This window comes from Eulemur rufifrons, chromosome 3 (genome assembly GCF_041146395.1).
Source record: "Eulemur rufifrons isolate Redbay chromosome 3, OSU_ERuf_1, whole genome shotgun sequence".
NCBI lineage: Eukaryota > Metazoa > Chordata > Mammalia > Primates > Lemuridae > Eulemur > Eulemur rufifrons.
The window spans coordinates 1,119,175-1,146,539 of record NC_090985.1 but is presented as its reverse complement, the minus strand read 5'-3'; the positions used below and the strand labels follow the sequence as shown (position 1 = coordinate 1,146,539).

The window sequence follows — 27,365 nt, the reverse complement described above, 5'->3', positions numbered from 1 at the left end:
TGGCGTTGGCCTAGCTCACAGCAACCTCAAATTCCTGGGCTCGAGGAATCCTCCTGCCTCAGCCTCCTGAGTAGCTGGAACTACAGGTGTGCACCACCACACCCAGCTAATTTTTTTATTTTTAGTAGAGACAGGGTCTCACTCTTGATCAGGTTGGTCTCATACTCCTTGCCTCAAGTGATCCTCCAGCTTCAGCCTCCCAGAATGCTAGGGTTACGGGCGTGAGTCACCACGCCTGGCTTATGGTTGGGTTTTTATGGTCTCTAAGACCCTGCCTTGCACCTTGAGCACCAGCAGCCTGTCTGTCCTGGTGATGCCATGGACAGTTTTGGTCCCTGCATTACTTGGGAGGATTCCATCTAGAGGATGAGTTACAGGGCCCCACCTTGTACCATGGCAATGTCCCCTTAGTAGGTCAAATCCTGCTCTGGTGTGAATCTGGGAAGCCCAACAGCCTGGCCTGGCCTCTCCAGTGGGAGGGGAAATGAACTGCTTGGTACTCTCAACAGCTGCCTCTCATCCCGTTCCCTGACGCTGAGAACAGCTGTGTCTTGTCTGGCTCCTCTCTGATCTTCTCTCACTCTTCCAACCATTTTTACCCTGGGGTGTTGATTCCTACACCTGGCAGGTATGTAGAATCACCTGGGTGCTCGAAAAGAAGCAGAAGATGACGAAGGCCCTATCCCTGCAGATTCTCTTTAACCAGGCATGAGTAGGGCCTTGGAATCTGGCGTTTTTGTACAGATATGTACCTATCTATGTATCTCTCTATCTATCTATGTATCTGTATTTGTATATATCTGTATATACAGATACAGATATACAAGAACTGCTGGAAGGATGGGATGAAGGACTTACTGAATTACTAAGTTTTATTTCCTTTTTTGTCCAACTCTATGCTTTTTGAATTTTCTACAATGATCATATATTTCTTTAGAAATCAGAGAAAGAATAGATGTCATTAAAAAACAAGCACTGCATCCTCAAGTGATCTTTTGGAAACCTTTAATCTTCTTAAACGTGTTCCTGTTTTCTACAGGGGGACTTGATCTCATCTTCGTGCCGGGTCTTGGCTTTGACACACACGGCAACCGACTAGGGAGGGGCAAGGGCTACTACGACGCCTACCTGAAGCGCTGTTGGCAGCACCAGGAAGTGAAGCCCTACACCCTGGCCCTGGCCTTCAAAGAGCAGATTTGCCTCCAGGTCCCAGTGGATGAAAATGACATGAAGATAGATGAAGTCCTTTATGAAGACTCCTCAACGTGTTAAATCAGATGACTACAGCTGAATAATCAGTATTTTATATGAGAGTAAAATAAAATATGTGCATTTTTCCCTTGTCAAAAATTAGTTGAAGATGCACATTAATGTGAAATGGACTGTGCTTTAAAAATGTGATTATAAAATGCCTAACATAAAGCTATCTTTAAAAATTAATAGAAGTGTGAATGGTAGAATATTAATTAAAATAGAAGCTATCACCATATGATTCTCAGTTGCATTTCCTGTTGTTAATGTGACAAATTGATCTTTCTGCTTTGCATTTTAAGTTAAATATTTATGAGGAACTGTGCTCTGACTCAGAGTGCGAGAGGAAGGTAAACTCACTGGGAGGGGACACTGTATTTCCCCATGTCCTGTCATGACCTGGTCAGTGTCTGGCAGGTGTATGCAGACTCAGTGATTATTAATTGATTTGTTAGTGTTTGCTTTGGGTACAGAGTTCCCTGAGAATATTATCCCACTTCATCTGACTTCATTTACTTACCCTGAAATTTTATGTTTGACACTTTGTAGCTTTTGGTGGTTAATGGACAGAAACCTTTTATGATTTAAATACTTTCATCCAACTGATTGGTTCCCATAGCTGCTGTTCCATGTGTCAGCCCCTTATGAGTTAAGATCTGATATCTTATAAGTTGGAAATTATTTCTGTTTACTTGTGGCTCTGCTTTGGAGATGAGATTTGCTGTGGGCTGCAAGTTGGCAGATGGCATCGCAGCAAGGGAGCAGTAAGTTTGTGGGGGGAGGACGTGGTTATCACCGGAAAGCCAGGAGTTTCCCAGCCACGTCGCTCCTCCTCACACCCCCGCCCAGCCCGTCACAGGTCCTGTTGACTCTGCCTCCGAAAAGCCTCTTACATCTGTTCTCTCTTGCCCATCATCCTGTGCCTCCTTGTCCAGCCTCTCAGCGTTTCCAAGCCGAACCAGGTGAGAGTCTCCTGCCTGGCCTCCCTTGCCTTCCGTCTTGCCCTCCAATTTATTTCTCAAGCTGCAAAGTGATCTCATAAAACACAAGTCTGATCACGAAGCACTCGACTGGAATCTTCCAGGGCTGTTCGGAGCCCCCTGGGCAACAGCCAGGTGCCTTCTGTGTGTACGAAGCCCCTCAAGAGAGGCCCCACCTGTCTTTTTCCGGCCTCTTCTGTACCTGCTCCCATGTTCCCCTTCTGTGCTGCTGACTGAGCGTTGCAGGCCTCTCTGCTTTCTGCAGTTTGTAAGCCTGCTTTTCCCTCTGTTTGAAATGCTCTTTCTTCTTCTGGAAAACTTCTGTTTGTCCTTTGGGGTCAGCTCCCACATTACCTCTTCAGTGAGGTCTCCCTCTGCGTTCCCTGTGGGTTAGTGTTCGTTCCCCTCATTCCTGCCCTGACCTCCTTGTGTTGTCCTGCATGTTGTGATTAGTTGACACGTCTGTCCCTTCACCAGACTCTATGCCCTGAAGCGCAGGGGTCGTCTTTATGCTTCTCAGACTTAGTGGACAGCTAGACATACAGTGGATGTTTGATAATTTGTTTTGAGTTAGTTGAATATATTCAAGAAGTGTTTTATTTAAAACACGGATCTGTTATTTTTGAATAATAGCATATGGTTTGATGTTTTATGTACAAAATAAAAGCACTTCAAAAATATCAATTGGGCTAAAAATGGATTTGTACAATATATATACAATGAGAAATGGAAGGGAAATGGAATTCGTACAAGCTATACAGTCACATTATTGTACTGATTAGAACTCTTGTTAGGTGTTACTTCAACCATAAGGTTAAGGTGAATGTTAATACAGCTGATGTGACTGTCAGTCTGAAATGGTTAAACAGTAAAATTTCTGAACTGCTGTAGGTCTGGGAAGTTTAGCACTGCTGGCCTCAGTGTAAGGAGAATATTTAAAGACCACTCTTCCCAGCTCCTCAAGTGCAGGCAGAATGCAGAGTCGATTGGCCAGAAGACGTGGGGTCCTGAGGTTCAGGAGTGCAGAGGGCCACAGGGTCTCTGGCCTGGAGAGAGCCATTTGCTAGTGATGAGTAATGCAGGACGGTCTTTGTGCAGAGGGTCCTGCAAGGGAGAAAATGCCCTGACGATGCAAGTGATGACGACACCCTAACTCCGATCAGGGCACAAGCAGAGGCCGAGGACAAGGCCTTGAACCCAGGAGTCAAGCACTTCAGTGCATGCCAGCATGAAGCGAGAATGACGAGGATCTCAGGTGAGGGGGAAATCTGGGGAGAAAAGAAATAGCAACTAGATCTGAATGAAAACAACTCTTAGTATTGGGGAATTGAAAACATATCAGAGCCCAACATAGGTCTGTTGGCTGTGCATGCTATAGAACTGTGCTTAGTTTAACTAGAAAGTGAAGTATATGAGGTTCTAGTCCGTCTATCGGTAGGAACAGCACATGTTAATCACAGTCCTAGTGGCTAGGAGGTTGGTAACATGTCCAGGCATGGGAGCCTTGCTGTAGAAGCTCAGTTCCTGGCCCCTGTTTTTTTCTTTTCTTGCAGAGATCATTGAAATTCAGTTGATCACGTTGCATTTTAATCATATGTTTACATGCTTAATTCCTCTCCTAGCCTACAACCTCCTCAGAGGCAGCTTCTGTGCCAAATTCATGGTTTGCTCCAACACCCACCGCAGACGCTCAAAATGAATAGCCACTGAATTCCCGATGGAGGAATGCGCCAGTCTGAGCATTGCCTGCTGCTCTGTGCCCTCGCTTGTCTCTGTGTCGGCTGTGTGCTGCCGAGTTCTGTCCCTCAGCATCGCTCCAGGGTTGGATTAACCCAGAACAGGTTTTCTGTGATTGAGTCCCGTGGTCTTGGCCAGTCCGTACGTGTGTCGCGTTAACTGTGCTGCTCTGTGTGTGTGTGTGTCACAGTAACTGTGCTGCTCTGTGTGTGTGTGTGTCACAGTAACTGTGCTGCTCTGTGTGTGTGTGTCACAGTAACTGTGCTGCTCCGTGTGTGTGTGTGTGTGTGTCGAGTTAACTGTGCTGCTCTGTGTGTGTGTCACAGTAACTGCTGCTCCATGTGTATGTCACAGTAACTGTGCTGCTCCGTGTGTGTGTCACAGTAACTGCTGCTCCATGTATGTGTCACAGTAACTGCTGCTCCATGTGTATGTCACAGTAACTGTGCTGCTCCGTGTGTGTGTGTGTGTGTGTGTGTGTGTGTGTCACAGTAACTGTGCTGCTCTGTGTGTGTGTCACAGTAACTGCTGCTCCATGTGTATGTCACAGTAACTATGCTGCTGTGTGTGTGTCACAGTAACTGCTGCTCCATGTGTATGTCACAGTAACTATGCTGCTGTGTGTGTGTCACAGTAACTGCTGCTCCATGTGTATGTCACAGTAACTATGCTGCTGTGTGTGTGTCACAGTAACTGCTGCTCCATGTGTATGTCACAGTAACTGTGTTGCTGTGTGTGTGTCACAGTAACTGCTGCTCCATGTGTATGTCACAGTAACTGTGCTGCTGTGTGTGTGTCACAGTAACTGCTGCTCCATGTGTATGTCACAGTAACTGTGCTGCTGTGTGTGTGTCACAGTAACTGCTGCTCCATGTGTATGTCACAGTAACTATGCTGCTGTGTGTGTGTCACAGTAACTGCTGCTCCATGTGTATGTCACAGTAACTGTGCTGCTGTGTGTGTGTCACAGTAACTGCTGCTCCATGTGTATGTCACAGTAACTGTGCTGCTGTGTGTGTGTCACAGTAACTGCTGCTCCATGTGTATGTCACAGTAACTGTGTTGCTGTGTGTGTGTCACAGTAACTGCTGCTCCATGTGTATGTCACAGTAACTGTGCTGCTGTGTGTGTGTCACAGTAACTGCTGCTCCATGTGTATGTCACAGTAACTGTGCTGCTGTGTGTGTGTCACAGTAACTGCTGCTCCATGTGTATGTCACAGTAACTGTGTTGCTGTGTGTGTGTCACAGTAACTGCTGCTCCATGTGTATGTCACAGTAACTGTGCTGCTGTGTGTGTGTCACAGTAACTGCTGCTCCATGTGTGTGTCACAGTAACTGTGCTGCTCCGTGTGTGTGTCGAGTTAACTGTGCTGCTCTGTGTGTGTGTCACAGTAACTGCTGCTCCATGTGTGTGTGTGTGTGCGTGTGTGTGTGTGTCGCAGTAACTGTCTGCTGTTCCTTCTTGGTGTTTTCTTTCTTTACTTCTTTTTGGTCATCTTCTTTGCTGCCCTTTTAAGGGTGGTTTCCAATCCCTGTAAGCACCCGTCCCAAATATAAGTTATTTATGTGCTTGAATAGTATAAATTTTACGTAAGAATGTATGCATTATAACACATATACACAAAAAAGATGACACTATACTGTTGAAATAGAATATATTATATAATTATATAATATACTTAATTTTTAAAAGACTGCAATATAATGAAATTTTTTTGAAATTTATTGTTTTTGAAAATCTTATTTTAATACTTTTTGAATGATTCAGAACCCTGGTTCTAATTTCAGTTTATTTCAATATTTGGTTTTAAGGGCTTTTGTAACTGAGAAAGATCCTTTCCAGAGACAGCAGACCCAGTGGAAGCGGCACTGTCCTACTGAAATTTTCAATCCTGTTTACCAGTTTCCAAAGTTATTTTTTATTGAAATCTGGCTAGCAAGTATCTATTTTCTTAATGTGAATCTGTCATTTTTACATGTTAATCTGAAGATGCTACACATTTACTTTGTTAACAAATAGCTTCAAATTTATTGAAATTCTTTGAAAGCGTTTAAACCAAGTTAGAAAAATTCTGCTTGCAAGTTTTTTAGTTGTGTAGATGTGAAAGTGTGTGTAGGTGTCAAGCATAGTTTTTGCCAATATAATCATATCATGATGACATTTCCAAATAGCCATTTTCAGTATGTTCTTTCTATATCACAAGTCTCTTTCTGAAAGTAGTTCCTTCCTGTCTCATTGATGAAACATAACTTTCACCCTGAAGATTCAAATTAGGTGTGTTTATTTTTTTGAAGGTATCTGCTTAGGTGGCAATTTACTGGTGGCCATTTATAATGTCAGAGAGGTCTGAAAATTTGGAACACTTGCTCTTGTGTAAAAAATATATGCAAAACTCATCTTCAAGTTTATAGATGTTTTAAAAGTACCTTGAGATAATCAGAGAAATTTAGGTGAATCACAGTATTTTTCATGGGTACTTCCTGTTACATCCCAAAGAATTATGGATATTCTATTATACTATATACTAAAGGTCTTAATTTTATAAAATTCACATTAGTGATGCCCTCAGCACTTGGGGCATTTCTTGCCTATGAATTATGTAGTGGTGCTATTGCTGAATTCTTAACATGGAATCCACCCCTCACTTACCTTTTTAAAAAAAAATTCCGGTCAAGGTGGCCATTCCATTAGGGGTTGGACTTAAGTAGTTGGCACATAAAACACTGAGGATCTTTTAAGGTAAATTAATTTTGAGAAATATGTTCTCTCAACTTCATCTCTACTTAAATATCTTCCTGTTGTCTTACTATAAGATGGAATATGTTGGAAACATCCCTTCATTTAGCCAACCTCCCACCCTGAGAACCTATTCCTGTACTTCTTCAAATTGTCAGGAGTATTTCCTACTTGTCATCTAGTAGTACTTCCTGACAAAACGATGCATCAGGGTTTTTTTTTTCTAAATTATTTTACTAGTATTTCATCCATATTTCCATGGCATGAAGAACAAGTATTTTGTAAATGTATATTACTTTTTGGTTTTTGCTATTGAGAAAAGGTTTATAAAAGTGTAAAAGGTGTGTAAACATTTATGATTATATGTGGTGAACACTGACAAGTGTCAGAGTTAGCGTCTCGTGACACTTGCTGTTGCCAAGTGCAGTGTGGAGGTTCCTCTCCGCCTGCATCTGCAGCAGCTGCTCCGTGTGCTGGCTTCTCCCTTCCCACTGAGCACAGGAGGGCAAGGTTCGTCATTAACCACGGTGGGCACAAACACCTACTTCAAAAAGTCTTCCTGATAATTTCAAATTTTTTGGCTGACTTCTTGGCAAATCTTAATGTTTCTTCCTTGTCCTATGACTGATGAGTAGCTTGTACCCAGAAAAGAAATGTCAGCTATCGGTGCTCACTTTTGCTGGCATTACAGGCTGAATATCCCTGGTCTGAAATCTTGGGTCCAGAAGTGTTTTAGATTTCAGATTTTTTTTGGGTTTTTGAATACAGGCAGTCCCTGGGTTGCAGACAACCTGACTTAAGGCATTCCATACTTATGAATGGGCTCCGAAGGCTCCCCACAGAGATCATTTATACTTAGATAATTAAATTTATAATTTGGGAACTAGTTTCTTCTGTGCATGTGAACAAACCCGCATGGGGTAAGCAGTTCATTGGCTCAGGATCTTTATGCATTGGCTAGTCTCATAGAGAAGCATCTCATAGAAACACAAGAACACAAAGAATCGGAAGATCCAGAACCCAGAAAGTTGACGATAAAAGAATTAGCTGAAGCTTTTCTTCTCATGGAAGCAGGATTTGCTAAGCTTCAGGGGTTAACGTTGAGTGGTTTACAAAGGTTTACCACGCAATCAGTGAGAACATCAGCTGCTACAGGGCCATTTATGATGAAAAAAAGAAAAAGGCTGTGCAAACCACCCTGGATGCCACTTTCAAGAAACCAGTTTCGGTGGTAAGTTCCTCTCCCCCCACAACAGAATCAAATCTCGATTCCCGAGCACCCACCCCATCCTCTCTGGCACCATCTCCATCCTCGTCTTCGGACTAACGTTAGCCACCTTCTTACCCGAAAGTGCCCCTTCCGACAAGCAAGACACTGAGGCAGCATTAGGTGAGTGTTAACTTTTAATATGCTCTTGTTGAAGTTTCTCCTATCTCCTATCTGAACTTTTTATTTGAGTGTGTTTTATGTTCCATTTGTTTGAATTAAAAGAGCACAATATAGTTTCTGTAACTTAATTACTACAGTACACTATATTATTATTGACACATGAAAGTCAGTGCAGCAGTAGTAGTATTATTACCATATGTGCGCTGTTCATCAGGGATCCAGGCTACGTACAAACCTGACTTAAAGATAGTCTCAGGGACACATCTGTCTGTAACCCTGGGACTGCCTGTATTTGCATTATATGCTTACTGGTTAAATATCCCAAATGCAAACATCTGAAATCTGAAATGCTCCAGTGAACATTTCTTTTGAGCATCATGTTGGTACTCAAAAAGTTTCGGACTTTAGAGCATTTTGGATTTTGGCTTTTTAATTTGAGGTGTTCAACCTGTATTAGAATAATCCTTGGTCTGCTGTTTTTCACAAGAACCTTTTTAAGCCACTTGTCCAGTGTAAGAGGGTTAGTTTAGTAAAAACTACTAGAATAGGTAAGTCCTTGTGCCTGGGAATGTACACAGACCTGCATTATGTCTCAGTATGCTGACGGCAGTCAAACCCCCCTCCCACGTTGTCCCACCCCTGTTGCCCCTCGAGCACGGGTCGCAGACTGTGCCTGATGTGAGACGTATGGACACGCAGATGGAGTGAGGGGCCGATGTCCATCTAAATTTTAACTTTTAGCAAAAACATAATTTCTTGTCTTTTAAAGATAAAAGGTAAATATACACAGAGGTTCTAATTTCTTTTTCCCAAACCCCAGTGGATCACCTGGCCCCCTCTCTGGGGTGTGTCATCTTGTTTGGAGATCATTGTTCTAAGGCCTCGTACTCCTAGCAGTACAGAGAGAGGGTGAGGCTCACTGGTTACTGCTTCACTTGGAGACTGTTCATGAGCTGCAGGGCCCTGGACTTCCTCAGGCCCCTCCTGTGTCTGTGCCGACTGTGTCTAGCTTCTTGCTGGCGCAGCCTCCCATGGTCCCGTCTTCCTGGTCCCACTGTGTCCCAGGACAAGCCTTCTTGTCTTCTCCCCAGATGCCAGAAGTCACATGTCAGGTTCTCCCAGGAAGTCCTGCTGCCCTCCCCCAGACCCCATGGTGGCACCAGGTGTCTGATTGCACCAGGAGGTAACTGTCTCTTCTGGAAAACACTTCTGTGCTCTGAAGCAACTGTACTTGTCTTGAAGTGGTGGCAGGAAATTGTGGGGACGGAAGGAAAATGACACAGCACTCTTAAAAGTTCCTTCTTCAAAGAGTCTGCTTAATCGCTTTCCCTTTCTAATATAGCCCGAAGAAGGATGTGGTGGTGGCTAGTTAAAGAACCATTCTGGCTCCCTGTGGGTGAATCATGCATGGATGTGTGTGTTGGACACCTCTTGTCCTGCACCTACATCCTCTTTTTTTTTTCTTCCAGTCATTGGTGCAGCAAACTGGCTTCATACAGGTGAAGCCAGACAGCACCTCTCCTCACCTCCACACCTCTCCTCACCTCCACACCTCTCCTCACCTCCACACCTCTCCTCACCTCCACACCTCTCCACCCGGAATGTTGAGTCTGCGTGAGACCCTCACAAGCACTTCCTGGTCACACTGGTGCCCAGCAACCCTGCAAGTGTGAGGGAGTTGACACCCCAGGGGCAGTGCTTGACCAGTGCAGATCAGGAACCAGTGGATCAACTCTCTCCTCTTCCAGTGCTTGGGCCGATGGTTCTGAGCTAAATTCTGCATTATTCCTAGGAGGATCACCAGGCTGGTAGCACTGGCCCCAGTGCCCATGGTGGTGACCAGCTGGGCAGTCCCCCTCGGATTGGCCTTCCCTCCTGTTTCCCTCTTCCCATCCCTCCCTCCTGTGTCTTGTGATCACTTCCCAAGACAGACTTTCCACATGCAATTCCTTTTCCCAGGTGCTGCTTCTCTGGGGACCCAGTCTAAAATAACATGTACATACCTCTCTTTAGAATGTATGGACACTTATCATCCATTGTCCCCGCTTTGGAGACGCTGAAAACACTCTAGAAAAAAGGAAAAGTCTCATCTGACATCTCTCTACACTTTGTCATTGGAAATGAAAGCTGATAGGCATAGGCTGCCTGCCACACAGAACCCCACGCTGCCAACAGCCTGCGCTGGGGTCCTGTTGATGAGAGCTCGTGTTCTTGTTCTGGGTTTTGAGTGAGGGGTGATATGAGGTGGACAGATAAGCATTACTTAGATGTTGCAGAGGGCTCTCTAAGAGCAGGAGGTAAATTGTGTCTGTAGTCTGAGATTACTTTATGACTGTGTGTATTAGCTGTGGTTCTTTGCCTCCAGCAAAGACTGAACTTAAGTGAGAAAATACTGGAAGGAGTACAGATGCTGTGGTGTGCCTCCCGATGCCTTGTTAGGACTGAGGCATGTTTTCTTCCAGCTGCCAGGATGTTGGCTGCTGGCAGCTTAGAGCTGAGGCCTTCCCTGCAGCTGCCCTTGGCTAGAGAGAGCAACCTTCCCCAACAGGCCCTTCTTGGTCGCAGCCCACACCCAATGCCTGGTCACTGTGGAGATACAAAGGCCTGGCCCGTCGCTTCACGGCAGGACACCTCTGCAGGGCCCCGCAGCTCCAGCTCCAGCCCCCGGGACTGGCTCGGGCCTGTGTGTGCTGCACAGCTGCGTTTCAGTTCCCAGCCTCTCTCTGCCCGGTCCTGCTTCCTTCCCTCCCGCCCTCCTAGGCATTGTCCTTGAGAACACTCCTCAACAAACTTTCTACAGGCAAATCTCCAACTCAGTCTGTTTCCTGGGGAACTTGAACTATGGCAGAATGGTACCGGGGGGAGGGGGGGCGGGTTGAGGCCTCTGGAAGGACAAAAGGCAGGGCAGCCCCGGAGATCTTAGTGGTAGAAATTGGTAAACCTTTTATGGCGCTACCGGGGAGTCTCTGGTCAACTTGCAAATTCCTAGGAGGGCACGATGATGGGGCGTCAGGGCCCTGTGGTTAGAACTACCAGGAGTAGTGGATGGGAAAGAGAAGCAACATGTGTCTTCCAGACCATAGTATCCAAAGTTTCCTTGGAGGAAGAAGTTGAACGTGCTGGCTGGGGACGGGAGCTCTAGGCAGAGGATGTGGTGGCTCATTGAAGATCACGCATTGACATGAAGAGGATGGCACCAATGCCCTGGGACAGAGGCCAGTTGGAAACAAAACTCTCGACATTTTCTCCGTGGTCTGTCAGGGTGCATCCTGCAACGGAAGTCTGTGGCTTGCTGACCATTCTTGTTCATTCGGGGTTGCTTTGTGCAGGGGTAAGTGTCTTCAGCTAGACTGTAAGTTACCACAGGCTCTGCAGGTTGGGTGGGCGGACCCTGCCTCTGGGGGTGCATACGTAGTAGGCTCAAATGAGTACTTTCCACGTACCAGAGCCACCAAATATCACTCTCTTCTCCTCTGAGTTCCGAGCCGCCGAGAGACAGACAAAGGGGTCCAGTGGGGCTAGGGCAGAAGATCAGGGTGGTCACTAATGGACAGGTGGACGTGGCTTAGATACACAGTTTCCTAATGCCAGACTCCTGCATCAGACACACCCCTCCTCCAACCGCTCGTGAGCACAGCTGGCCGGACACCTGCTGGCCTTCCCGCGGGCACTCTTCCTGTGGGGAGTCAGAGCCAACAGAGAGAAACCAGAGGGGGCTGACTCCAGCATGCTCCCTTCCTGCTGTAGAACTCACCAGCCCGAGCAGGGGGAGTGAGAGGAGGAGGGGAAAGGGGGAAGGGGACGGGAGCGTTACTTCCATCAAAGTCCTTCACATGAGCGTGTGCAGCTGGGAAAGTGGAAGCGTGGAATAGCTACTTCCCGTATTTACATATACTAGCATATCCAGTTGTTACAGCACTGTGAGGTGTCACTGTCCCCATGCTACAGAAGAGGAAGCTGAGGCTAAGGCAGGTAAGTGGTGGCTCAGGATTTGAACCAAGTCTCTGATTTTGAAGCCTGTGTGATTTTTGATGCCCTGTACATGCTCCTTAATTGGAGTGCTGGGGAAGGGGGACTGGCTCTGGGACCCTCCCAGTGGGCTCTCCTGGGTCCTGAAGCCGCCGGCTCCATTTGGGCCTGGTTGCTCGAGTCCCCTCAAGTGCCTGAGCCCACACAGCTTTCACCGGGTGTGTGGCAGATCTGGAGGGGCCGTCGCTGGGCCCAAGACAGGAAGGCTGAGGAGAGGACTCCCTTCCTGTGGTGCTGGGCCTTGGTGTCTCCTCCAGGACCTGTGCCTGCTTGCACGCCAGGCTGTCCTCACAAGGCCAAAGAGGCTGCCACTGAGGTCCCACCAGGCCACCCACCAGGGAGCCCAGGCCAGGGTAGGGACAGCTGCTTTAGCTCCGCTCCTGTGGTCCGGTCTGCAGGAATCGCTGCCTTCTAACCAAGGCTGGGCCAGGCGGGGTCTCTCTTTCAACTCAGGAATGCCCTTTAGGGTTAACTCTCTCTGGTCATGAAGGCACAAGACTCAACCCATCCCCACTGGCTAGTCTGTTCTGCTGGACTCTGACCACTTCCCCCAAACTGGAGGTGTCTCCTGGTTTCCTTACAAGCCTCTCTGTCATTCACCAGAAATGGCTGCATTTTGTGTTTTTCGGGCTCTGCAGATGGTCCAATCACCAGACATCCCCATTCTCCCCCTTTATCCCCCTTCCTCTCCCCTTTATCCTTGTGTCTCTCCACCCTTCTCTCTCTCTCTATTCCTTCCCCCCATCTTGCTCTCCCACCCCTGTTCCCCTCCCCTCCTCTCTCTCCTTCCCACCCCCATTCCACCTTGAGCAGAGAGAGAGGCTTATCTGCAAAAGGTCTTTTCCATGTGATTATTAGATCTCAAATATGTCACCTGGTAGAAGGCAGCACAATAGGAACTTTCTTCCAGGCGCTAAGGGGCTGCAAAATATTCCTGCATATTACAGAAAACCACCTGAGGACGCTAGGCTCAGGGCAGCTGCTGCAGGGTGATGGCGGGCGGCTCCCCCACCCTCAGTGAAGGGGAAGGTGGCACAGGGACAGGGGTGACAGTGGGCAGCGCCCCCACCCTCAGTGAGGGGGAGGGTGGCACAGGGACAGGGGTGACAGTGGGCGGCGCCCCCACCCTCAGTGAGGGGGAGGGTGGCACAGGGACAGGGGAGGCTTCCACTCCGCATTTCAGTCTCGTGACAGCTTTGCCCAGAATTAGTCCTCCCTCCGTTATTACCTGTAAGAGGAGTTTTTTCTACCATTTAATCCATCAGTCCTTTATTAAAGGTTAGATAAGAGCAGAAAAAAAATTCCATCAACATCAGCCACCAGAAGGGAAATTTCATAGAATGAGATGATCAGATTTCCAAGTTTATTGAAAAACCTGTAGATAACTGCATGGCTGCTCATGCTATTTTGAAACAAGTGCAGCGAGGTGAGCTGTTTAATAACGTGGGAATTGTCGGCCGTGCGGATGGTGGACGGGGAGTGAGCTCGCCCCGGGCAGGCGTGGGCTCTCTCGGAGATGAACGCGGCGGCGCTGCAGCCCAGCCGGGGTCACAGCTGCCAGGAGCCCTCCCCAGTGCGGCCGGCGCCCCTGCGGACAGTGCCCAGGTCTTCCCAAGCACAGGGGGACGGAAACCCACCCCCGCCCACGCCCACCACACTCTGGAGGGCACCTGTGAGCATGACGGCCCCTTGCCGTGTCCCGTGGTGTCCTGAGCACTGTCCTCCCTGCCCCGGTGTTTCCATCCGTTTTTCCTCTCCGTTCTCAGTGCTGATACTCTGCTGAGCTGTCTCCGAATCATCGATGCTGTCTTCAGCTGGGCCGCGTTTGCTGTTAACCCATCTACTGAGTCCTGAGTTTTAATTTTTATATTTTTTTCAGTTCTAGAATTTTCATTTGATCTTTTAAAATAGATTTTAATTGTTTGCTAAAATTCATTTTCTTGGACATATAAATCATTTTGAAAGTCTCTGTGAGATTCCAACATCAGTTTTTTGTTTTTTTTTTAATTTTCAGCGAATTTTATTTTATTTTTTTTATTTCATCTTATTGTTATGGGGGATACAGAATTGCAGGTTATATACGTTGCCCATGTACCGCCTTTTCCCCCAAGTCAGAACTCCAGGCGTGTCTGTTCCCCAGATAGTGCACGTTGCACCCATCATGTAGGTATATATCCCTCCCTTCCCCACCCCCCTTCCCGAGTCAGCACCTTCAAGCGTTACCATTCCCCAAACGGTGCGCAATGCACTCATTGTGTAGGCATACCCCCATCCCCTCCCCCACCCCCCACCTCAGTCTGATATCCGATTGGTGTCGTTCCCAGATGTGTATTTAGGTTTTTCAACGTCTATTTTTTTCTCCTGGTTTCTGGCCTTTCACATCTCCTACTTTGTAATTTGTTTAAAATTAAAACAAATTGTAATTTTTTTGTTGCATGTTGGATAATTGTGTATGAAAAATCGAAGTGAGAATTTGTGGCTTTGGATGACGCTGCCCTGCTCCCGAGAGGATTTGCCTTTGCTTTTGGAAGCTGGGGTAGGGCAGGTTGTTGTCGCCAGTCTGGCGTTGAGCAGGGTTGAAGCCAGGCTCTGGTCTTTGTGAACGCTGGTCTCCTGCTCCGTCCTTGCTCCCAGGCTTCGGATTTCCTTCCGAAACTCGGGGTGCGACAGGCCCTGCTCCTCGGGGAAGCCTGGGCTCCTGCCAGCCTCCCGCCGCCAGTTTCTACCTCACTTCTCCCCTCTCGGCTGCCGCGCTGCTCGGTTTCTGCAAAGCCCCCTGCTCGGCTTTTAGGGTTTCTTAGGATTCAGCAGATCCTTCACGGCAAGAAGCTGTGCCAAGTGAACCAGGTTCACTTTTGTGTTTTCTTTCTCTTTGGGTGCCTGAAGACCTCGCTGCGTGTGATCGCTCTGTGAGGCTTTCCAACAGTTTGTTTTTTTAAACAAATATTTTGTTCAACATTTCTGTTTGTTCTTGGTAGTAGAGTTGATCTGTACATGTTAGTCTGTCAGAGGCAGAAATGGAACTCCTTGATAATGTTTCTTAAATCTCATCAGGTAATTGTTTTTTTGTTTGTTTGTTTGTTTGTTTGAGACAGAGTCTCGCTCTGTTGCCCATGTACAGTGCAGTGGTGTCATCATAGCTCACAGCAACCTCAAACTCCTGGGCCTCAGGTGATCCTCCTGCCTCAGCCTCCCGAGTAGCCAGGACTACAGGCGCCACCACGCCCGCCTAATTTTTCTATGTTTGGTAGAGGTGGGGTCTCACTCTTGCTTAGGCTGGTCTTGAACTCCTGACCCCAAGCGACCTTCCCACCTTGGCCTCCCAGAGTGCTGGGATCACAGGCGTGAGCCACTGCAGCTGGCCATCCTCAGGTCATTTTAATGTGAGATGCACTGGACAAAATCAATTCCTTGCCATATCATGAGAACCACCCAAGGACCTTGTTTAAAAATGTTGATTTTCTGATCCTACCCAGGACATACTGAACCAGAATTTCCAGAAACAAAGACTGGTGATTTTTAGCTCTGGCAAGTGCATCTGACAAAGGCACACTTGAGGAGTGTTAGCAGGTGGCTCTTTAGGGTCCTCTTGCTCTGGTTGCCTAAGCACCTTCCCAGTGACCCCACATCCCCAGTGAACCAGCAGGCCGGAGAGATCCTGTTGTTCCCACAGAGAGCAGCGTGCTGCCTTGACCACTGCCTACAAGTTCATTTTGCATTCTGCAGCTGCATGAGTGGTAGCTTCCTTTGCTGAATTATTTCCAGTTTCTTCCATAGACATTTTAATCAGAGATGAAAAATGATTGGTCTTTTGCCAGCAGTTCAGTCTAGGAGGAAGTTATTTGCCTCTTAGAGGTGCACTAATTTGCAATGGTTTCGCGTAGGAGGCAGAGGAATATTGTGGGAGGGACCCCGGGATCAGGGTAAGCCCAGGGGACTTGTGTGGCCCAGGACTCGTAGGAGTCACTTGCCACCTCCCTTCCTTCCTCCTCTAATGCAAGTTTCCTTTGCCTGCTTGAGTATGCCTCCAAATTAGGTTCAATTCCAGCTACCAGTGGTAGGACTAGAGTGTAGTTTTGAACCTCATCACGGATACCCTTCCTCACCCTCCCATGGATTCCCCATGGTCCTGCTGAGTGCGCTGCTGAGACCTCCCTACACTAACTTCCTCCCCTCCCTGTCTCTCACCCGTCTCCTCCTCCTCTCCTTTCCTTCTCTCATCCTTCCTTCCCCTCCTCACCACCCTCCCCGCCGGCGTCTTCTTCCCCATTGCAGAATCAGAGCAGAGGCTGCAGTTACGTCTTCTCACGTGTCCTCCCTCAACTGCTTCCTGCCACAGCCGTCTCCAGGGCCCCCTCTCAGCAGATGTGGGGCTCAGAGGAGAGGGCAGAGTGGTTGGATTCCTCGCTCTGGGCCATTTGGCAAGATCAGTTCCCCTTGCCCTCTCTGGCTCACGAGGGTGAGGATGCTTCTCACTTTGGAGGTCTCTGATTGACCTAACTCATGGGCTGCCCAGCAGACGCTCCCCAAATCAGTAAGAAAACAATGACGTATGCCCAGGGGAAAGGGGGCAAAGGACATTAGCAGGTAACTCATAAGAGACAAGACACAGTAGCCATAAATATATGAGAAGTATTTAATTTCACATTTCATAAAAGAAATGTAAATTCAAACCATGCGAGTCATAAAAATAATCAGAACAATGTCAAGTTTAGGTTCTGATGGAGGGAAAGGGACAGTCATACACTGCTGGGAGAGTGTAAGTTTTCAGTCTTTCTGGAGAGCAAATTGGCAAAATGTAACAAAAATCTTATAATTTTCCATGACCTTTGGCCCTGCAATTCTACTTTCAGGAATTTATCCCAGTAAAATAATGTAAGCTATTTGCAAAAAGTTGTGTACAGCTATGTTCAGCACGAGGCTGTTTTAATAGTGATAACTGGGCCAGGCACAGTGGCTCACGCCTGTAACCCTGACACTTTGGGAGGCCAAGACAGGAGGGTCACTTGAGGCCAGAAGTTTAAGACCAGCCTGAGCAACATGGCAAGAGCCCATCTTTACAAAAACTTAAAAAATCATCCGGGTGCAGTGGTGCGTGCCTGTAGTCCCAGCTACTCAGGAAGCCGAGGCAGGAGGATGGCTTGAGCCCAGGAGTTTGAGGCTGCAGTGAGTTGTGATGGTGTCACTGCAGTCTAGCCTGGGCAACAGAGCAAGACCTTGTCTCCCCACCCCACCAAAAAAGTGATAACTGCTGCTACCTAGTGAAAAACAGCCATACAATAAGAGGGGAGTGGTACATTTAGGCCAATTGTACACTCTGTTGCCATTAAAAATATCACTGACAAATATTTAAAGAGGAGGAATGTACAAGGTTTTTTAAAAAATAGGTTACAAAGCAGTATATCACAATCATTGCCTTTTTTGGGGTTAAAAAAACAGCTTAGAAAAAAAAATCAATGGAAGAATATATACCAAAATGTTACCATGGCTGTCTCTTTGTGTTTTATCACACGCGAAAATCTAAGAAACATGATTATTAAAAAAGAAAAAACAACATGAATACTGATCCCCCACATATGGGAAGCCTGGCCTGCGGTCTAGCCCTGGAGGTGCCCCTTGTCCTCTGCGAGGCTTTGGGCAGGCCACTCCCTCACCTGTGCCACGAGGCGGCCCTTGCCTGTGTGATGGCATTCGTGTCCGCTCCGTGCCTTACCAGTCCCTTTGCTGGCCATTGTTCTGTTCTGACCTCACAACTGCACCTTGTAGATCAGTGCTTTGTAGGCTGCTGGCTATTGTGTCATCACCTGATAATCGAGAAACTCACCTTAGTTTCATGTACTGTGATGCAAGAAAAGCTTCCTAAGGGCCACTGGCGTGCAAGGATTGGAAGGAACAGGAATGGTCTGGCCAGTGACTGGCGTAGTGGCTGAGTTGAAGCTGGTCTGGGGTCAGCTGGCAGTTGGGGCTGGGGAGGTTGGTAGCAGAGCAAGGCCAGGACTGGGACATGCCGGAAAAGCCAGAAAACAGTGACTGCAGAACTGCTCGAGGCTGAGGGATGTCCTGAGAGCGGCGGCCTTGCTGGAGGCTCAGCTCAGGGTCCTGGTGGTCAGACACTGGGACTTGGAGGCCCCAAGAAAGAGCAGGCCTTAGCTGGGCAAAAGAGAGACCTGATTTTTTGAAGGCGAGGAGCAGGCATGACAGGCTTCACTGGAGAGCCCAGAAACAAAGATTGGCACATGCAGACTTTTGTGCAACTTGCATGTCTGCATTTACGTAAAAGAGGCGATGGAGAACGTGCAATAGATGGACCAATCTAGAAATAACCTGGAAAAATGAACTCTCACGTAAGTAAAAATTGAACAGTTTATTTCCTGCTCACGAACAGATCGAAACCTAATCTTTAAAACTGATGTCCTTATCTCACAGCTCCCCAGGTGATACACTAACCCTCGCTGGCATGGTCTGTCTTCTCCGTAAATACTTTTTCTTCTAACAACAACAACAAAGTAGCTTTCCTGTCCACAGGGCTGCTTTTTGATTCCTCCTGTGCCCTGAACTGAACTCCTTGGTTTATGGAAGAGGCTCAATGTGAAACTACAGATTGACTCTTTTATCACAATCCTTTTAATTACTGAACATACCCAATTTTATTATCCAATTATGGGTAAGATTAAAGTTCATCAAACTACTTGTTTTATGTGAAGTTCCTTCATTTCCAAAAGATCAGTGGAACATTAAAGAACAAATGAAACAGTCAGTTGCAGATTATACAGCTTGATTTATCATTGATCTTCCATAAACAGCAAAACTGGCTCTGATATTTTCCCCGGCTTAATAAGTCTATGTATACAGTGTACTGTATATCTTTTCATTTCAGCCTTGAGAAAAATGCAGTATGTCCCCTGTGGGAGTCATAATTTCGCTGAATGTGTAGTGCTTAAGGCTCACGGCGCCCAGCCAGTTTGTTCCTGCAGACGGATGGGAGCCCACTGTTCCATGAAACTGCTTTGGCGTATTTGCGGCTGACCTTTCCCCACCGTACCCACCAGAATGCCTTAACTCCTTCTGCACACGGTGGAGACTGCTGTGCTGAGCCATGTGCCTGCAAGGCCCAGCGGACACATCACAGCCTTGAATGTGAAACCTCTCCTGGTACGTTCCCCACCTTCAAAACCATCTCCCTTTTCCAGAGTTCCCTGTCAGAAAGGGTAGTGGAAGGAGCTAAGGCAGTCCTGGGTGACATTCACTGAGGTCACACTGCTGGTGGGGGTGGTGCGGGGATCGTAGCTCGGGCCTGGCTGTCTCCAAAGCCTTGGATTCTTCCACGCCCTGGAGCACGTTGTTTATGCCTCCCTGTGCCCTTCCTCGTCCTTTTCCTTCTATTTGAGCAATTTGAGCCCCTTTTCCTTCCATCACAGTGTGAGCTCCAGGTATAGTTTTAGTCTCTTCCTCGTCCACCACCACTTCAAGCACACTTTGCAGGTAGTGGACACTTGGGGTGTCAGTCAGGGTTCAGAGATGTGGGAGCACCAGGAGGGCCTGCTCATATATATCTGGTTTTGTCACAGAAATCGTTAGAGGAATTCGATGTTTTGCATCTGGTGCTGGAGCGTGAAGCCAACAGCCCAGGTGGCTGGGAAGGGAAGAGGGGTGTAAGGTGGAGGAGACTGAGAGCATGTGGGGGCCACAGAGCACGCGGGGAACACAGGCATCCGCTGGAGACTGGGGCAATGGGCTGGACCCTCGTCAGGTCTTTTGCCTCTGGCTTTGGCGGGGTGGGGGCTCCGCAGAAGCCAGGGCCCTTCCTCCTGGGGCTAAGCAGACACCTGACGCAGGAGTGGGAGCAGCTGCAGCAGGACTGTGGGAGGCGGAGCTGCCGCAGGCCTGGCTGGGAGTCAGACCAGAGGCGAGACAAGGCTGCTGCTTTAACGCTCTGCAGAGCCTGCTCAGTATCTCCCTGTGCCCTGCCCCAACCAGCAGCCTGCAGGCAAGGGGTTCTGGGAAATGTAGTCAGCACATTGGAAAGTCACTGTGGTCCACTGCTGTGGACTTGGCACCCACATGTACCACTGTCAACCAAACTTGGTATCCAAATACATACAGCAACCTCACGTGACCCGGCCAAGCCACATACAACCAAACACACGCTAACCCTTTCCCCAGAAGAGGATATACAATCCCTTTTTGCCTTGGGGTAATGTTTACTTTTCTCTTAGCTGCTTCACACCTCCCCTTTGATACCTGTAAGTTAAAATGCTGAGCTACCAGGGTAACTGTTACTAATCCATCCAAGCAGATAAGAGGATATACATTTGTGGTTCAAATATACAAGCATTTATACCAAATGAGAAAGAAATACTCGTAAATATTATAATCCTCATTTCTGCAACAGGTCACATGGTCATAGCTGGTATTTACAACTACCTTTATCCTTTACTCGTTCAGTATTTCCTTCGCTTTCCGCAAGCACCCTAGGTGCTAGGTCTAGGCCAGGAATCAGCAAACTTTTTTGTAAAGGGCCAAATATTAAAATGTAGGCTTTGAGGGCCAATTAGTCTCTGTTTCAACTACTCAACTGGGTGTTGCTGTGTTACAATAAAACCTTATTTACAAAAATAAGCGGAGGGCCAGATTTGGCCTGTGGGCTGTAGTTTGCTGACCACTGGCTTAGGCCATTGGCAGTCCTGCCTGCATTGTGATGTTGTACTTTTCCACTAACTTTAACCATAGGACCGGGGAGTGTTAAATGGCACCCAGAGGATCTGCTGAATTCCAGACATGCTCCTCCCGCCTCCTGTTACGTAGGACCAATCCATTTTACCCGTAAGAATCAGGACCCGTCATTCTAGCCAGTGCAGTAAGCCCTGTTGCCTACTGATTCTGGGCCAGAAGAGCCCAGAGTGTCGGGGTGGCAGACTCAGCTTCAGATCAGTCTCATCACCATCGTGCCCCCTGGAGAAGCATCCTCCCCTTTGGCTCTAAGACCTCTGGACCACAGAGCCTCAAGTCACTGGGGAGACAGGCACAACTTCTGTCAGTAGATAACTGAGGGTGACAGGATGAGGAGCCACTTTGTCCTTGGGTAGAAGCTGCTGGCCCCTGACTACTCATGTTTTCATTCAGTCAGTAAACACTGAGTGCCTACTGTATGCGCTAATGGTGACCACAACGAAGATCATCGATCGCTCCCTTCCTGGAGTTCCCAGTGTAGTGAGGGACACACATTACAGATGGCAGCAGACACATAGGTACAGAAGGACGCTGCGATCGCGAGGTAGCAGCGGGGTCTGCTCTGGTTAGGGGCCACGGAAAGCCTCTCTGAGGAAATGACTTCCAAGAGGAGCCCTGAAGGACAGGAAGAGGCATCCATGCTGAGAGCAGTGGGGAGCATGTCCTTGTCAGGGCAGGGCTTGCTGAAGGCCCTGATTTGTGCAGTCGAGTCTGGCTGGGGACTGGTGAGCCGTGCGTGGGCAGCGCGGCACAATGCTGGAGAGTCGGAGGATGGCATGTGCAGGCTGCGGGCCAGGCAGGATGTTATCCCAGGAGCATTAGGCAGCCGCGGGAGGGAGGGTTGGGGAGCGGGAGCAGGGGAAGATGCAGGAAGAGCACGCAGGAAGCCCTGGCCGACACCCCAGAGAGATGCGACAGAGCCTTGGGGATGAGGTGGTGGTTGTGAAAAGAAGTGGTGGACACTGGAGATGTATTTTGGAGGTAGCATTGACAGGGCTTGGTGACAGTTTGGTCATAGGGAAAATGGGAAGAGAGGAATCAAGGACAACTCCCTGGTTTCCAGAAAGTGGGTACTTCTGTCATGTGTGTACATAGAGAAGGCTGGCAGAAGAAAGAGGGTGAAATGAACATTTTTTATTGTGGTAAAATATACATAACATAAAACTTACCATCTTAGCAATTTTAAAGTGTACTGCTCAGTGGCATTAAGTGCATCTATATTGCTGTACAATATCACTGTCATCCAGACATTTTTCATCTTCTCACACTGAAACTCTGTGCCTATTAATCAATAACTCCTCATTCTCCCCCAGGCCCCAGCCCTTGGCAACCACCATTCCAATGTCCCTACGAGTTTGATTACTCTAGGTACCTTGTATCAATGGAATCATACCGTATTTGTCCTTTGGTGATTGCCTTATTTCACTTAGCATTGTATCTTCAAGGTTTTTCCGTGTGCAGCATGTGTCAGGGGGTCATTCCTTTTCGAGGCTGTGTAATATTCCATTGCAGGTACATACCACATTTTGTTTATCCATTCGTCTGTCAGTGGGTACTTGGGTTGCTTCTACCTACTGACATTGCGAATAGTGCTGCTGTCAACACGGGTGCACAGATACGGGCTCCAGTCCCTGTTTGCACTTCTTTTGGGGTTTAGACCCAGAAGTGAAGCTACTGCATCATATGGTGAATCTATGTTTAATTTTTCAAGAAGTTGCCATTTTGTTTTCCACAGTGACTGCACCATTTTAATTCCCACCAACAGTGCACAAGAATTCCAATTTTTTTACACCCTTGCCAACATTTGTTATTTTCTGTTTTTTTTTTTAATTTTAGAATATTACAGGAGTACAAATGTTTTGGTTACATAAATTGCATTTGTACAGTTTGAGTCAAAGTTATAAGTGTGCCCATCACCCAGATAGTGTGCATTGTACCCGTTAGGTATGAATTTACTCATCCTCTCCTCCCCCCTCCCAGCTGCTGATTTCCATTGAGTTTTACTTCCATATGTGCACCTAAGTTTTGATCAGTTAGTTCCAATTTAGTAGTGAGTACATGTGGTGCTTGTTTTTCCATTCTTGCTATACTTCACTTAGAACAATGGTCTCCAGTTCCATATAGGTTGTTACAAAAGTATTAGTTCACCATTTTTTATGGCTGAGTAATACTCCATGGTATAAATATACCACATTTTATCAGTCCACTCATGTATTGATGGGCCCTTGGGTTGATTCCACATCTTTGTGATTATGAATTGTGTGCAATAAACATTTGGGTTCAAGTGTCTTTTTGAAAAAATAACTTTTTTTCCTTTGGGTAAATACCCAATAGTGGGATTGATGGATCAAATGGTAGGTCTACTTTTAGTTCTTTGAAGTTTCTCCATACTACTTTCCATAGATGTTGTACTGGTTTGCAGTTCCACCAACAGTGTGTAAGTGTTCCTGTCTGTTCACATCCATGCCAGTGTCTCTTGTTTTGGGACTTTTTGATAAAAGCCATTCTCATGGGGGTTAGGTGGTATCTCATTGTGGTTTTGATTTGCATTTCCCTGATGATTAGAGATTTTGAGCATTTTTTTCATGTTTATTGACCATTAGTCTATCTTCTTTTGAAAAGTTTCTGTTCATGTTTTTTGCCCACTTTTTAATGGGTTTTTTGATTTTTTTCTTGCTGATTTGCTTGAGTTATTTGTAGATTCTGGTTATCAGCCCTTTATTGGTTGTGTAACATGCAAATATTTTCTCCCATTCTGTAGCTTGTCTATTCACTTTGTTGTTTACTTGGCTATGCAAAAGCTTTTTAATTTGATCAAGTCCCATTTATTTATTTTTATTGTTGCTGTGATTGCTTTTGGGGTCTTATTCATAAATTCTTTGCCTAGGCTGATATCTATGAGTTTTTCCAACATTTTCTTCTAGAATTCTTATGGTTTCATGCCTTAGGTTTAAGTCTGTTATTTATCATGAATTAATTTTTGTGAGAGGTGAGAGGAGTGGATCCTGTTTCAGTTTTCAACATGTGGCTATCTAATTCTCCCAAAACCATTTATTGAACAGAGATTCTTCTCCCCAGTGTATGTTTTTGTCTGCTTTGTTAAAGACCAGATGGCTATATGAGGATGGTTTTATATCTGGGTTCTCTGTTCTGAGCCATTGGTCTATGTCTCTGTTCTTGTGCCTTTACCATACTGTTTTGGTTATTATAGCCTTGCAGTATAGCTTGAAGTCTGATAAAGTGATGCCTCCCAATTTGTTCTTTTTGCTCAAGGTTGCTTTGGCTATAATGGGGTCTTTTCTGGTTCCATACAAAGCAAAGAATTATTTTTTCTAGATCTGCAAAAATTACTGTTAGTATTTTAATGAGAATTGCATTGAATCTGTAAATCACTTAGGGTAGTATAGACATTTTAACAATGTTGATTCTGCCAATCCATGGGCATGATATGTTTTTCCATTTGTTCACATCCTCTGTGATTTCTTTCCTTAGTGTTTCGTAGTTCTCACTGTAGAGGTCTTTCACCTCCTTGGTTAAATATATTCCTAGGTATTTTATTTTCTTTGTAGCTTAATGAAAGGTACTGAGTCTTTGATTTGATTCTCAGTTTGACTATTGTTGGTGTGTAGGAATGCTACTGATTTGTGTATATTGATTTTATAACCTGAAACTTTGCTGAATTCATTTATCAATTCTAGGAGTCTCTTGGGAGAATCTTTGGGGTTTTCCAGATGTAAGATCATATCATCAGTAAAGAGTGATAGTTTGATCTCTTTTTTCCCCATTTGGATATGCTTCATTTCCTTTTCTTGCCTGATTGCTCTGGTATTTTCCCTTTTTTAAAATAGCCATCTTAATGGGTGTGAAGTGGCACCACATTGTAGTTTTGATTTGCAGTTTTATTTCAATAAAAAGTTAAGTTTTGACATGCTAAGCTTGGGATTGCTATGAGACATCCAGCGCAGATGTCAAGCAGACAGTTGGGTATCAGAGGCTGGAGTTCTGAAGAGAGGTGGGGTTAGAGGTTAACGCTCGAGTCGCCAGCACGTAGGTGATGGTGCAGCGTGGGGAGGTCACTGAGAGAGTTAAAAGAGGGCACGCAGCCTGTGTCCTGTGGAAGTCAACCAGACAGGCAGGGTGGGAGAGGGAGAGGTAGTGGGTGCCTGGGGCGGAAGAGCCAGTGCAGCGTGGGGGGCAGGAGAGCCATGCTGCAGACGCCCGAGACGAAGCAGCTTTGCAAAGGAGGAGGCATCGTCTGTGAGAAGAGCTGTGAGGTCAGGTGAGCTCAGGGAGTCTGGGTCACCCAGACGTGCTGGTGCAGAAGGGATTTGAGGAGCTGAGGCTCCGGCACGTGTGCTGTGGGGCTCAAACCACATGGAAGGTTTTCCTCGTAGCCACTGAGCTGATTGCTTTTAGAAACTGTATTATTCAATTCTGTGTTCACAGCCTGCAGGAGCACCCATTGTTCCTTCCTGTTTTAAGTGGGTGCAGGGAGGCCTCTCCATGAGGCTCTCTCTTAGGCCCTCCTGAAGCCTCCCCACAGAATGGTGAGTCGGCAAATTCATTGGGTCCAAAAGAGGGGTGCTCATGCAAACTGGGATGATTTAGCTGGCTCTGTGAGTATCCTGATATTTAGCAGTGTCTGTCATTTAGGACTTACATTGGCTGTATGTAACAGAAAACTCATCTAACAACGGCTTGAACACACAAGAATCAGTTTTCATAGAATGACTTTTGTTCCTTTGAGTAGATGCCCAATAATGGGATTGCTGGATCGAATGGTAGGTCTACTTGAATCTGCTTTCCACAGGGGTTGCACTAGTTTGCAGTCTCACCAGCAGTGTATGAGTGTTCCTGTCTCTCCACATCCACGCCAACATGTGTTGTTTTGGGACTTTTTGATAAAGGCCATTCTCACTGGAGTTAAGTGATTTGCAGTCCGTCTGGGGAATGGTCACACTTGAAGGTGCTGACTCGGGGAGATAGGGGATGAGGGGAGGGGATGGGGATATAACTACATGATGAGTGCAATGCGCACTGTCTGGGGAATGGACATACTTGAAGCTCTGACTCAGGGGGATGGGCGGTACATGGGCAATATATATAACTGAACTTTTGTACCCCCATAATAAGCTGAAATAAAAAAAAAAAAGAACTAAAAAAAAAAAAAGAATTAGTTTTCACATGCAGCAAGCATCCTAAAGAAGCCTATTCAGGACTGGTGCAGCTGCTTAAGGGAGAAACTAAGAGTCCAGGAGTCCAGGTTTTTTTTTTTTTTTTTTTTTTTTTGGTGGGGTGGGGGCGGTTCTCTGCTTTGCCATTCTTAACATGTGGGTTTTATCTTCATGGCTGCAAGGTGGCTGCTCTTCCTCCAGCCATCACTTCCACATTCCAGGCAGGAAGAAGATAGAATGGCATAGGCACTAGCCTATGCCAGCTGAATAAGTTTGTTTTCTGTAAGTTCCCACAGAGTGGATTTCTGTTTACATCTCGTTGGCCAGATTGGTTCAGTTGGTCACCTCTGGCTGCAGTGGAACTGGGCAGGTATTTTCAGCTGGACACATGGCCGTGCTCAATGAAATCAGGGTGCTACTGCTGGAGTAGAATATGGAGAGGTGGAGAGAGTGAGTATGGGGTAAGCCACTAGCAACGTCTGCTGCAGCTCGGAAGAAAGAGATGCTGGGTGGGGGCTGGGGAGAGGAGGAGGCCGAGCATGAGAGAGAGAGAGGAGAGAGAGGAGAGAGAGTGCATAGGCGCAAGGCCACCCACACCTTAGTAGCGCTCATTATAAAGCTGAAATGTCACGTCAGGAGTTTTTAAATAGTGCTTGAACTATTTTCACCTCTTTCTAAATAGGTGTTTCTTGACTCAGCAAATACCCAAAATGTTTTCTGCTCCTCTAATTTGTACCTTCCTTTGAATCTCTTTCTTTACAAATGTCCAACTCATGAGGCCATAGCATTTTTCTTTATTTATAAAGAATTCTTTCTGGCTGTTTAGGGAAAAAAAAAGGGATAATTTAAAAATACATAATTACCCAAAGACTACTTAATTCTACTTTGGTGTCCCAGCAGAGAACTCCCTCCTGGAAAATTCATGAATGCCTGACCTAGAGAATTGTAATAAAAAAAATGTCACAGGAGACTAACATTTTGAATTATTGATTAGAAGCGGTTTTTCCAGGCTCTTTTGGCTTAATCATACACTCTACAAGAGGCAAAGCCGACAGAGGGAGAGACGGAAGGTAAGATTTAGAGTAGCTGAGAGGTTGGAAACTGCTGCATTGCACTCTCCTTTTTATGGAGCTTAGCCCTGGAGCTCATGGGCAGCGGCTCCAGAAAAAGGGTGTTCAGAGGAGGAACTGAAGGAATGAATAGTAAGAATCTGTGCTGGTCCTTGGACAAGGAGATTTCCAGATATAAACGCCATGCTCGTCCCACTGAGAGAGCGAGGAGGCTGGGTGCTGGGCGGAGTGGGTGCTCGCTCGCGCTGAGGGTCCTGGCTTCTGT

General features: G+C 46.7%; 1 protein-coding gene across 1 annotated transcript in view; it reads left to right on the top strand.

Moving 5' to 3' along the window:
* The window catches only part of MTHFS (methenyltetrahydrofolate synthetase), a 37,992-nt gene extending 35,132 nt beyond the window's left edge, over positions 1-2,860 (top strand). The window contains exon 3 of the mRNA XM_069466527.1: positions 1,040-2,860. Within this exon, the coding sequence (XP_069322628.1) occupies positions 1,040-1,272 (233 nt within the window). The 3' untranslated portion in view covers positions 1,273-2,860. The remainder of the gene's footprint in view (positions 1-1,039) is intronic.
* Positions 2,861-27,365: the final 24,505 nt, after the last annotated feature.